The 12,675-nt window shown below is 38.2% G+C and overlaps 1 protein-coding gene across 1 annotated transcript in view; it reads right to left on the reverse strand.

Annotated features, from left to right (window-relative positions):
• Nucleotides 1–4,137: 4,137 nt before the first annotated feature.
• The window catches only part of UGGT2 (UDP-glucose glycoprotein glucosyltransferase 2), an 84,025-nt gene continuing 75,487 nt past the window's right edge, over nucleotides 4,138–12,675 (reverse strand). Inside the window, exons 37-39 of the mRNA XM_065833302.2 lie at nucleotides 9,578–9,694; nucleotides 7,377–7,521; nucleotides 4,138–6,520 (exon numbers count right to left, since the gene is read on the reverse strand). Coding sequence (XP_065689374.2) covers nucleotides 6,498–6,520; nucleotides 7,377–7,521; nucleotides 9,578–9,694 — 285 coding nt within the window. The 3' untranslated portion in view covers nucleotides 4,138–6,497. The remainder of the gene's footprint in view (nucleotides 6,521–7,376; nucleotides 7,522–9,577; nucleotides 9,695–12,675) is intronic.

A 12,675-nucleotide genomic window follows, 5' to 3' on the forward strand; every position in this document is an offset into this window, starting at 1 on the left:
TCCTGTAAAACAACTTAATTTCTGATGGGTGATGCAAGTGAGTTAAGACCATGTAAAATTGTTTGAAGTAATTTTACGTTTTGTGTAACAGCCACAGTACTGCAAAAGAAGAGCTGCCTGTGTGCAAAAAGAACAACTAACTTTCTATTAGCCAAAAGTCTGGTTTATTTTTTTTTCCTATATGTATGTAGCTAAAATTGGGTTTAGTGTATTGATCGACGTGTGTGAATGCAGTGTGAGGTATTACCAGGGCTGTAGCTGCTGTGAGGGAATGGTCTCATTCTGTAAGAGTGTATTATCATTACTGATGAGTTTCAGCAGCAGCCGTTTTCTTATAATGCAAGAATTACAGTTCATCAGTGTTGTCTTGATTGGATTTTAACTGGAAAACAAGAATCAGTTGACAGGAATCTTCTCTCACTTGGACTCACGGCATTTGGAAGCGTAAGCTGTCTCAGTAAAACAAATGAAATTGGCAAATAAGGCCTGCGGTCTGAGAGTTGGGGCTTCTATTACTGTCATTGGAGTTGCTATTGAAGCACAGTCCTTGTGTCCTGCCTCAGCTGTTTTACAGATGTAACTCTTGAGGCCGTGTGGCTTGGTAAAATGTTTTTTGACAGCAAGTTAAAGGTCAGTGTTTGTTCAGCAGGAATTTGTCTTCAAGCTGCAGAGTGCACATGGTGATTTCTCATGGTTTATGGAATAAAACCACCCCAGCAGCCTGGTAAACTCTAGCATCAGATATTTTCCAAGTGAATGACTTATTAGAAATTCAGCTTCTGCTTTTGACCTGTCTGGAAGCTTTTTGTTGAACCTCCATGGAAGATGCTCGGGGGCTGTTCATGCTGCTCTGGGCTGGTGCAGTTCTCATAGGTCCATCCCCACTACCCAATGGTACCACCCACACTGACAGGTCTACATGTGTCCTTTTTGCCCACCCCAAGGAGAAGATGGGTAGGTGGCATTCACATCTAACAGCTGCTCCTGGTTCTTGTCACCCTCTGTCCCTGAGGGGTGAGCGGACCCAGCTGTGGGTGGCTGCTGTGCTGGGGGGTGGTTCCCAGTTGTACATGGTTGTGTGAGAGTCATTGCTCTGTATAAAGACTTTTATATTGCCTTGTTCACCATAGAAGGGGCTGTTTCTAAATTAATAGTGAAGGACCAGTGCGAGCAATATGAATTTGTAGAGATGGGGGAGTTGTTCAGTTTTGGGGAGTTGAAGTGAGCACCACAGCCCCACATGTTTGTCTGCTGGGGAGGGCTAGAAATTGCACATCAGCTTTGAAACGACCACGCTGTTCAGGTGTTGTTGTTGCTCTCATCCCTCTCCTTGCTCTCTTTTAAAAGCTGTAGCTGAGGAAGTTGGTTCTTGGTTTGTAATTTCTTTGTATTTTTTAAGGGAAGGAATAAAGTGGTGCCTTGTAAGTAAATTACTCACGCAGGGCACTGATGTTAGAGCAGCTCCAAGGCAAATAAACAGTTGTGCTGCACACTGGAAGGAGTTGGGAACAAAAAGGTTTATGCTTATTTTCTGAATGAATGGAAAAGGGAAAATCACGTATTAAAAGGCTTGAATGTAGTCAGTAGAAGCAGCAAAGCGATTAATGCGTGAATGCTGTTTGTAGATTCCTTCTGCGGAAGACAAGAGTCTTGAAAACAAAACCAAACCTGACAATGGAGAGCAAGGCTTTCTGAGAGCGAGCAGCTGTGGGAAAGAAGTGTTAAAAAGAAAACGTCTCTGTTTCAAGGACCTCCAGATACAGTGAAGTATTTCCTGATGTGACTTCAGAAAATGAAGTGCGGGTAATGCACTGAGTGTTAATGTTAAGAGGGATGCACAAGGAAGCTGATTTTGCCTTTTTATTTATTAGTGGGTGTTTGTAGTGCAATAATGTTCAATAACTGAACATTGAAATAAATGTCTTGGTAGTTTGTAAACCCTGAGATATGCATGAAGCATCGTTACCGTAATTGGCCTACACATAGATGCAGACTTTCTCTGTTGAATTATCTCTTTCAGTTTTAATAAACTCATTTCCAACTTGCTTTGAAATGAAGGGTGGGGGGGGGTGTTTTACTTGATACATGCTTAATACTGATGTATTAATAAATCAGTATTAAACCAGATTAAAAGTGAATTATAAAGAACTCAAACTTGTGACATATGCAGAAAATGTGTCAGCTTAAGTTTTTTTATTAATCTTGTTTCAGTTTTCAGACCAGTGTTTGGAATAAGAATTATTCTTCTGTTTAGGGCTGTGATTTGTAGGAGCTTTGCTGGAAACAAGCCAGTATAGCATAGCAGGTTAGTTGCATATCAAAGTGCCTTATTGTAAGGTATTGTTTGTTTGCTCTGTAATACACACTTTTATCCATAAAATAAATAGGAGAATAATTTTTTTTTTTTCCCCTCTAAAGTAGCAATTTTATGTTTTAAGAAGGATAAGTAAAGCTCGCCAGAGATTTATCTAATGTTTCCAATTATAAAATGTCTTTATATGAAATCATAAATCTAAAAAGCAAGAACTGTTTTTTCTAGAACTGTGGGAATTATTTTATGGTATTTTTCACAATAAAGATATTTATGATGACAATAAAGCACTGCAGTGTGTTTGCCCTTCTTTCCTTGTCTTGCTCTCTGAGTTTGGAGTTGGAGCTGTGCAGAAATGCAGTAAAAAGGGCAAAATTCACATTTATTAAGCAGCTACTGCAGAAGTGGTTGAACTGCAGCAAGTCAGGTACGGAGTGAAGCAGCATTTGGGTACTTCATGCTTGTGCTTCAGAATTTAAGTTTTCTTTCCATTAGACCAGACCTAGCTCGTCCCTATGTGGGGGTACAGCCCCATCCTGGGAGATAGGCAGGGGTGCAGCCAGATGCTGAATGTAGGGGACAGTGTTTGACAAAGTCTCCCATACCTGTACCTGTTCTGGGGGGCAGAACAAAATCCCAGCTGGTCTGTCTGGATGGTGACACAGGAGGGGAGAGGAAGAATCACCTCTGCTCTCCCTCCGGAGGTGGGAACTCACAGCCAGCAGTGCTGGGGAGAGAAGGGGGCAGGGGTGGCTGAGGGTGTGGAAGATATGTAAGATGAGCATGTAGAATCATAGAACAGTTTGGGTTGGAAGGGACCTTTCAAAGGTCATCTAGTCCAACCCCCTGCAATGAGCAGGGACATCTTCAACTAGATCAGGTTGCCCAGAGCCCCGTCCAGCCTGGAATGTCTCCAGGGATGGGGCATCTACCACCTCTCTGGGCAACCTGGGACAGTGTTTCACCACCCTCATTGTAAAAAATTTCTTCCTCCCTACTGCTGTGGCCCCTTTTCCTCACTCTGCACTACACAGTCACTGGAGCCAAAGCTTGAAGTGAGCCACACACCAAGAGTTCAGCATGGTGTACAAGGAGCATCCCCTCATGGCACCTAGAGTGTCAATGATGTGTCACTCCAACAGTAGCTGCTAGAAGTTCGACACCAGCAAAAACACTGCATGCTGGAGGGCAGCCCTTGTCACACGGGGAAGTATGTTATCTCACACGTGGTGCTACACAATGTACTAGAGATTACACCAATTGGATTAGATCAAATGCTTAATTGGTTTAATGTCATAAAAGATACTGCTACCCCATCAACAACTATTTGAGTACTCCCCCTCTAAATTTCTTATGTATGTATGTTTAAACTTAAACTTTAAATGAAATAATAAATCATAAACTGTAAGCAGGAAAGAAAAACACACCTATTTAGCTTAGAAAGGTAAAGTCTCAGCATGAAGGCAAGTGCCTGATTCAGGAAAAAGGTTAAAAGGAACCTTACCGAGAAATATTTTCAATACTAAACATCGCCAACAATACCTGTTTTTTTCATTTTCTGGTAACTTACATCTTGATCTTACAAAGAGTGGGACACAGAAAAGATGCCATGATAGTAACATGAATATAAATGGTAGAAACTCTTCATGGGACCAGTTCAAATATTACTCTGCTTTGTTACTGGTTTGAGCTGGGTTTGGGTAAAGCTCCTGTAACCCTCACACATTATTCAGGTCAAAGACACTTCAATTTTTTGCCCTGGATCTATTAAGCAAGTATTTAATGTTTACTGTATAATACAAAATAGGAGAACAGAAAATAATGACTTATTTTTTCCTTCAGTGGCACCTTTTTAATATTTCGTACAACATATACAATCCATTGGTTCGGTATTAGAAATATAATGATATGCTGAAGATTCAAAGTGCTGCTTTAAAGAGACCTTTGAAAAATAGTGAATATATTTGCTGGACCCTTTTTGTTTTATAAACCAATACAGATATCAAAAAAAGAGCTTTCCTTGAAAATATTATTATGCAGGAAAAACAAATTCTCTAAAACATTTTTTACAAATATCTACAACACTGTAGAAAACGGCATGAAACCTCTTAAATCTTCAAAATATCTCCAGAAAATTACATCTCTAAACATTATATTCTAATCATTTCAGTAACCTCAAGGAAATAGTATTCAAAGAGCTGTTTCTTTTTTAAAGCCTGTAGAAGTAATCCAGTTTTTACAAGAACAGGATGCTATAGATAAAACGGACAAGAAATCAGTGCATCGAATATCCACTTCTTACACTGCGTAACAGAAATTTCCCACTCAGATAATCATAATTAAAGAGAACTAAGGTTTCTTAAAGTTGAAGAACATTTAACTTCTGGCAGCAAGCAGCTGAATAATGGTTTTGTTTTTCTCTGATAAGGAATATCAGTTGTTTCCTTGTCATACATTGACTTCATAGTAATGGTGCATGTATGTCAAAGTAAACTCTAAGTCCATCTATACGGTATAAAAATACCAACTTAAAATTTAAATTCTATGCTCAAATATGGTTGAGTTGCTGCCCGATATCCTTACGATACCCTTAGAGAAGGATATCCCGATATCCTTAGAGAAGAAGTGTAACAAGATACTGCAGTGAAATGGGATCACACAAGAGAACCGACATCAGGATTCACTGATTGTTGCTGTTGTGTTACACAGGAAATACCTCCTTGGGTATTTCACACAAAGCAAATACCCACAACAGACCTTTTAAAATCCGTCTGTGACATGTTAACACTGTTCAAAAGGCATGAAGGCGGATGCAATGAAAAACAGAAAAAGCTGTAAAAAAAAATGGGCATGTCTCATATTACCAAGACTTGAAAAACATCAGTGAAGCATGATTTTAAATACTTGCTCTTAACGTAAGAAATTTTAAATAACCAACAGGTGGGGACAATGAGAGTACGTACAAAATATGCTTCATTTTTCTGATTATTTATTCAATTATTTGCTGGCATGGAAATATTGTTCAACTCATCATGGATTCACCCACTTGCTGCAAATTACCTTCTCTTTTACAGTTCCAAGTATCTACCCTGAAAAACTGCATTAAGCTGTTCTTAGAGGAATTTGTGGTCAGATACAACCTATTTTGAAACTGGCACAGCCTAAACAACAGGCTGTCTATTATATTTAAGGCACTAGATCTCAGTTTAAGAAATAAATGCCCTATTTTCAAATTTGTGTATTGCAAGAGCTTTTCACTGCAGTTTTTTCGTGGGATCAAAATGTCAATAGGCCATTTTTAAAGCAACAGGTTTGTGAGTACATATTTCGAAAATTAGAGGAGATACCACTGATAGTCAAAATTACATATTCTTATTATTTTATTTTCAGTTCTAAACAGGAGGATGATGATGATAATCAAAACCGAGAGGGAACAGCTTGCAGGTACTGACCTGATGCAATTGCTCTTTGGAAAATCATCTTAACCAAAAAAAACCATGATAGAATTTTATGACATACTATTTAAGTGACCAAAAGGAGCCTAAGAATCAAAAACCATCTTCTAAAATTCACAAGAGTGCAGTAATTCTGCATAATAAGTGAAAAGTAACACTCCTTGCTTTATTAATGTTCCGAGTTGATTTGTGTGGCCTCAATTAGAAAAGCTATTTTTTTATGTCTTAACTTTGGTACGCTGAGATTTTTTTCTTGTGACCACAGCATTTCTCTAGGGACAAAACTGGTTTGGTTTGGTTATGGACACATAACCAAAATTATTTATATTTAAATACATTAGCTTAACGCAGGTAATACACATAAACCACTTTTCTTGTACATATTTAATGTGTGTGTCATCCTCCCATAGACTGACACAATATATCTTTGAAGAGCTGAACTCATCATTCTTTACATTCTGAAATCCTCTGGGTAAACTTTTAGCGAAGGAAAAGAGAACTAAATAAATTAGGAGATCTACTCTACACTGATTAAAAAAAAAAAATCAAGTACCTTTGGATTTGTCTTCTGGTTTTGTATCTTATTTAAAAGATTTTAAATAACACTGTCAGTTATAAAAGATTTGACTTCACATTGAAGAATGTTACAAATATGCCCATGTAGCGTTCACAACTTCCACCCACTCTATGGCAGATTGTTGAGTTGTCCCCGCTGCTGGTCAGAGGCTGCGCTAAAGTTCATCATGTTTGAGACCTGTAACCAAAGGACAAAATAAATTCATAAAATATAGTTATATACAGACTTACTGACTAGTTTTGTAAAATGTGGAGAAAGCCCCTTATTTTCTATTTATTGCTCACCAGTCAGTTTGGCAACATGAGCTTCATGTTTTGAGCCTCGCTAGAAGTTGACCATAACCTCTCACAAAGAACAGAAGTTACTAGGAACTCTTTGATAGTGAAAAGTGAATTTGTTCCCTGACTGAAAACCTTTAAATGTTATCTGCTAAGTTTTTTCTTCAACCTTGAGAGCTGAGATCACCTTTTTTTGTGTGTGTTTCACATCACTCCAAGAAGTCAAGTCTTAATGTAAGTCCTATACGAGTGTGGTTTTTATTTCTCCTGCGATTTAACTAATTCAGTTTAAAATAATTCCAGTAAAAACAAACAAATCAACCAAAATCGATTCATAAAGTAAAACACCATTTAGTTTCGTGCAAAAAGGCCCCGTGTAGATAAGCCCAGAGTGAGAGATGCAGAGACTCCGCTACCTACTGCTTAATAGACATTAGCTTTAGATTCTTTAAGTGAGGTCTAAGATAACATGCTTTATTAAATATTTGTGGCTCAAACAATGCGGAACAGTTGGTTGTGTCTGAGGTCTGAGAATAGGACACCACTAAATTTTCTCTTAGATTCTGGCAGGAAACAAAGGATTTTATCCTCTTAGTGTAAGTCCTACATAAAGAGGCATCACATATCTCTTAAAAACCACACAATTTCTCTAAGAACAGGGAAAACACCACAGATACAATATTTGTGCCTGCTGACCCTGATTATATTAATATCAATTTTTTAAAAGCTAACAGATGAATATGCATGTAAATTACCTTTTTGAAAGGAAGATGTGAGATTTTTCTTCTCTTTTTCAATTTGCTGTATTAACTTTCGTATCTCAGCGTCATAGTCCACCCATTCGGGAACTATTCGGGCAGCAGCCTTTAATTTTGGTTCTTTGGTTTGGGGATTGTTGCACTGAAAGTTTAAAACATACTAGATGTAAACAAAGCAAATTGGGAAAATATTTCCTTTCCAAGGCAATCTCGCTGCCATCCAGCAAGACCTGGACAGGCTGGAGAGTTGGGCAGGGAAAAATCTAATGAAATATAACAGGGGCAAGTGCAGAGTCTTACATCTGGGTAGGAACAACCCCAGGTTCCAGTATAGGTTGGGGAATGACCTATTAGAGAGCAGCGTAGGGGAAAGGGACCTGGGGGTCCTGGTGGACAGCAGGATGACCATGAGCCAGCACTGTGCCCTTGTGGCCAGGAAGGCCAATGGCATCCTGGGGTGTATTAGAAGGGGGGTGGTCAGTAGGTCCAGAGAGGTTCTCCTTCCCCTCTACTCTGCCCTGGTGAGACCACACCTGGAATATTGTGTCCAGTTCTGGGCCCCTCAGTTCAAGAAGGACAGGGAACTACTGGAGAGAGTCCAGCGCAGGGCAACAAAGATGATGAAGGGAGTGGAGCTTCTCCCTTATGAGGAAAGGCTGAGGGAGCTGGGTCTCTTTAGTTTGGAGAAGAGGAGACTGAGGGGTGACCTTATTAATGTTTACAGATACATAAAGGATGTACAGATACATCACGAGGATGGAGCCACACTCTTCTTGGTGACAACCAGTGATAGGACAAGGGGTAATGGGTACAAACTGGAACACAAAAGGTTCCACTTAAATTTCAGAAGAAATTTCTTCTCAGTGAGGGTGCCAGAGCACTGGAACAGGCTGCCCAGGGGGAGACATTCAAAACCCACATGGACACATTCCTGTGTAACCTCATCTGGGTGTTCCTGCTCCAGCAGGGGAATTGGACTGGATGATCTTTTCAGGTCCCTTCCAATCCCTTAACATTCTGTGGTTCTGTGTGGTTCTGCGGTTCTGTGGAACTTACCTAAAATAATTTTGTCAGCATTTACAGTTTCACACACAAGGTCAGTTACCTTGATATTACTCACAAGAAAAAAATTCACACAAAATTGATTTTGAATAAACACTGTTTAAATAACTCAAAATATTTTATTGTAAACCTTGTTTTTTTAATTTTTATTTCTCCTGCTTATATGGGTAGCAGAGACGTGCCTAACACAGGACTACTAAAATTTAGAGAAAGTTACATCAGGAGACACAAGATTTACATCAGCACATCAAAATGGAATCTGATATGGTTTGTATTAAGTTTGTGATGCTTCCTCCAGTGTTGTCTAGAAAATGTGTTGATTACTTCCATAAAATAACATAAATGGAAATCGTAACAAAAAGTGATACATGATAATGGGGGTTGAAAGAAGGTCTAGTAACTTAATTTCAGTCTTTCTTGACCAGAGAGCACCCATCTTTGGTGCACAAAAAGGCTTATTTTAACAACCATAAAGATACAAAGAAAACAAAACTATTGCATACTGAATATTTGCACCAGATTCCAACTGTTTTTCTCCTGAACTATGTCTCTGAAGTATCAGAGCGTGTGTGGGTTGTCAAAAAGGGAGAACGGGCGGAAAAAATGGGATGGGCGTAATAAGAACAGAGAAGAACATTTTCTCTCTGTTGCGATTTCCAAAGGAAGACTTTTTTTCTTTCAAAATACGGGTTGTCCCCTCAGCATTACACTTTTTCAGCTCTGCTTTATCTCCCCCTTATAGTGGTGAAATGGACAGAAAAAATCATGATAAAATTAAGTCCTCTAGGCAGCGGTTTCTGGTCTCCCTCCTTTGCAGGGAGCGCAACAGCAGCACACGATACCCAGACATTAACACCGCTTTGTCAGAGTCCCACTAACCTGTCTGAATTTTGAAAAAAGATACGGAAAATACATGTACAGATGTGAAAAACCCCAACCCTGTCCAGTTACAGACAGCAATATTTAATTTTGGGGTACAGTTTTCAGTTCTAACATCAGTAAATCGGGTATGGTGCAGGTGGGAGAGGTGGCAGGGGGAAGGGGAAAAGTTGCATCACATACGCATCTCAAAAGCCACAGGAATTACAGCAAAGTTTATAAGCTATAAAAGTAATTTAAACTCAGATTCAACTCACCAAGTCTATCGTTTTAGCCTTTTTCTTGGATTCATCGTCGCACCAGGTTTCACACCAGAGCCATTCCTGAGGGAGAGACTTAATAGCGACTTGATGAATCATATTATTGGGAAGATCCTGTACAAATTGTGTAAAAATCAGAAATTAGCATTGAATTCAATGTATCTGGTTATCCGGCAGCTCCTTAAAAGTAGAATATCTTCATCTAGTACCACTTCTACAAATCGTTTTTTACATTTTCTCCTTCTTAGGGTTCCTTCTAAGTGCTCACCTTGTTCTTTTTCAAGTAGATTCCCCACTGGGTCATGCTCATTTTGATGGCCAGTTCCACCTCTCATGTCTCAAGCAATTTTTTCTTGTTCTCACATCTGTCCTTCCTCAGCATGACATAAACCAGGGGTGTCAAACTCATTTTCACCAAGGGCCACATCAGCCTGGCAGTTGCCTTCAAAGGGCCAGATGTAATTTTAGAACTGGATAAATGTAGGAGAAAAATGTGTTTGACACCCCTGACGCAAACAATACGATTGTCTGATACTTGTGGTTCGGATACTGCATGTCTCATAGCGTAAATAGTCCTAAGCAGAATCAGCCTGTGTAAAGGAAAACTTAACCCTTTTGATTCCTCAAATCTGGGGGGAAAAAGCTCAAAAGCATATAATCCAGGATTTCACCGCTACTTTAAATTTAGACTTCTGAGAAAATGGATTCCAGAAACATGAATGTGAAAAGCTATTAAACTGCTACTCTGGCTATCTTATTAATTATATTTTTAAAACCTTTATTATATAGTCAAGTACTCTAATCATTAAAACTCTGACTCAGTATCTTGCTGAAAGCAGAGAACAGCATTTACAAATGAGAAGAACCTCAGGGGGTCGTACGCTGCATGTGCTCTGCCCACAGTTAAAAATAACAGGTGTAATTGGGAGATTTGTTTGTAAGCTCCTTCACATGTACAACCCCTACATTATATCTAAAAACTAAACGTCAGTACTCAAGTATTAATCACATCTTGTTTTGCCAATTCACATTGCTCCATGTGACAGGATAAAACAGCACATATAGTCACATTAGCAAAGGCATATAATCTAATTCAAATACAGACATTAGTACAGAAAAACTACATCAAATGTAAGTGTATTGAGAGTCAAGATATTAAACATTAATTTAAATGTTTGGGGTTTTTTAAAATTTCAATTCTATGAATTTTTGGAAGATAATATAACTGGTTTAATCACCATTTCAACTTCCAAGACAAAATACACAGGTTTTCTGTTGTGCCTCTCTGACTTTCCTAAATTAAATCACAATTCCTGAGTTACTACAGTAACTCTTATAATTGTGAATTTACAAATTGTTATATGGAATAGAAAGTAGAAAGACAGCTGCTAGGTCCAGGATTTAAAGTAAATAGAATTATATATATATAAATAATTGGTTTTAACTCTAAACAAAAAGTTGCTTATCCTTTCAGAAGAAAGTGATTTATCCTCAAAACCACTAAAATATATCTAGAAGATCAAAGAGGAAATATTTATGAATTAGAAAAATAAATGAAAAAGGTGGAGACCAGATTGTTTTTATTGTCAGTGCCAAAAGCCTTGTTTATTCAAAATATGCAAACTGCTGAAATTAAAATCTTCTAGGCTCTCACAAACAACATTTAAAAGCTGTTCTTCTTTACAACTGTTTTCACCTTCAGTGAGATATCTACACAATTTTAAAAGGGGACTCCTCTACAGTAGCATTGCTACTAGAAAATAAAACTTAAATTAAAAAACATTTAAAAATTGCCTCTAAATAAAATAATTAGTCTTCTATTCCTTTCTGCCAATTTTTATTCTTTAAGATGGGTAATTATTTTTAATTAATTCCTATTGTTTTGTCATCTACACATAGACATTTCCATGTTTCTCTTAAAAAGTACAATTGAATATGCTGTATTGAAAGTCTAGTTTTTATCATGTGTGTTTTTCTCCCTAGGAGTTCTTTACTTCCTCTCCTTGGCATTTAAAATTACTTTTTTCCACTCCACCTACTTCTATTTTGCAGTTTGTATTACCATAACCTTCACTACCACCCATGAAGGCAGTAGTGCTGGCAGATTAGCAAACAGCTGAGCTTGCCGCCTCTTTGAGAAGGGCAGCGAGCGCTCCAGTCAGATATTTAAAATAAAAAGAAAACAATGTTATCATAATGCATCCTTATCAGCAGATAAAAGCTCTCCAGGACTCTTGTCAAATATATTGCACTGTGGTTTGTACTTCTAGGAACGTTGCTGTATTTGGTGTAAATGGCAGCAATGAAGACAGAAAGGGATTCACATCAATACATTCAGAAAGCAGATTACTTTGAAAACATTACTTTGAAATATTTCCCTTTCCAAAGTAATTTCAGCTCCATTCTGCCAAGATTTAGCAACCTTAACGTCTGCTCTCAGTGCTGATGTGCTAAGCGAAGGGCAGCTGACTTTTAAGTGGCTTTCAATTTGATCCAACAGATTCATAAAGAGATAAAGGCTATCACATATTAATGCTGTAATCAAAAGTATAAGAATTAAAATGGAAAGATGCACATTATTAATAATTTGAGAACATTAGATAAAGTTGCTCTTTGTGAAAAGCAGCACCTTGGTGGAAGCCCAGTAACCAGCTTCTAAATCTTAAAGGTGTTTCTGAAAGACACCTTGTACACACAGTAAGACTGTGTTTGAAAAACATACAGCTATATCTCTAAGCGTGAGATACAGGGCAAATAATTCATCACATGGTCCAGAAAAGAGTGGTAAAATCCAACTGTTGCTGTCAGATGAATCTTTTGCTCTTAACAGTTATATCCTAAGGCTGCTCTAACTCCGTGTCTACCCCGGTTTCAGTTCGTAGTATCCAGTATAAGAATCACAATTTTCAATTTTTAGTTCTATTTCTGGAAAAAAAGTGCAAGTGGCAATAATGTATTCATGTAAGTGAGAGAAACTCCCTTGCAGAGTAAGGGGGTGGAACACAGGCACTGAGAGACGTGGGCTTTGATGCTGTGGGACCTGCTGACTGCTGTAGATGGGTAAACCCTCTTGTGCTTCAGTAATTCCACAAGGA

This window comes from Patagioenas fasciata, chromosome 1, assembly GCF_037038585.1.
Source record: "Patagioenas fasciata isolate bPatFas1 chromosome 1, bPatFas1.hap1, whole genome shotgun sequence".
In the NCBI taxonomy this organism is placed as follows: Eukaryota; Metazoa; Chordata; class Aves; order Columbiformes; family Columbidae; genus Patagioenas; species Patagioenas fasciata.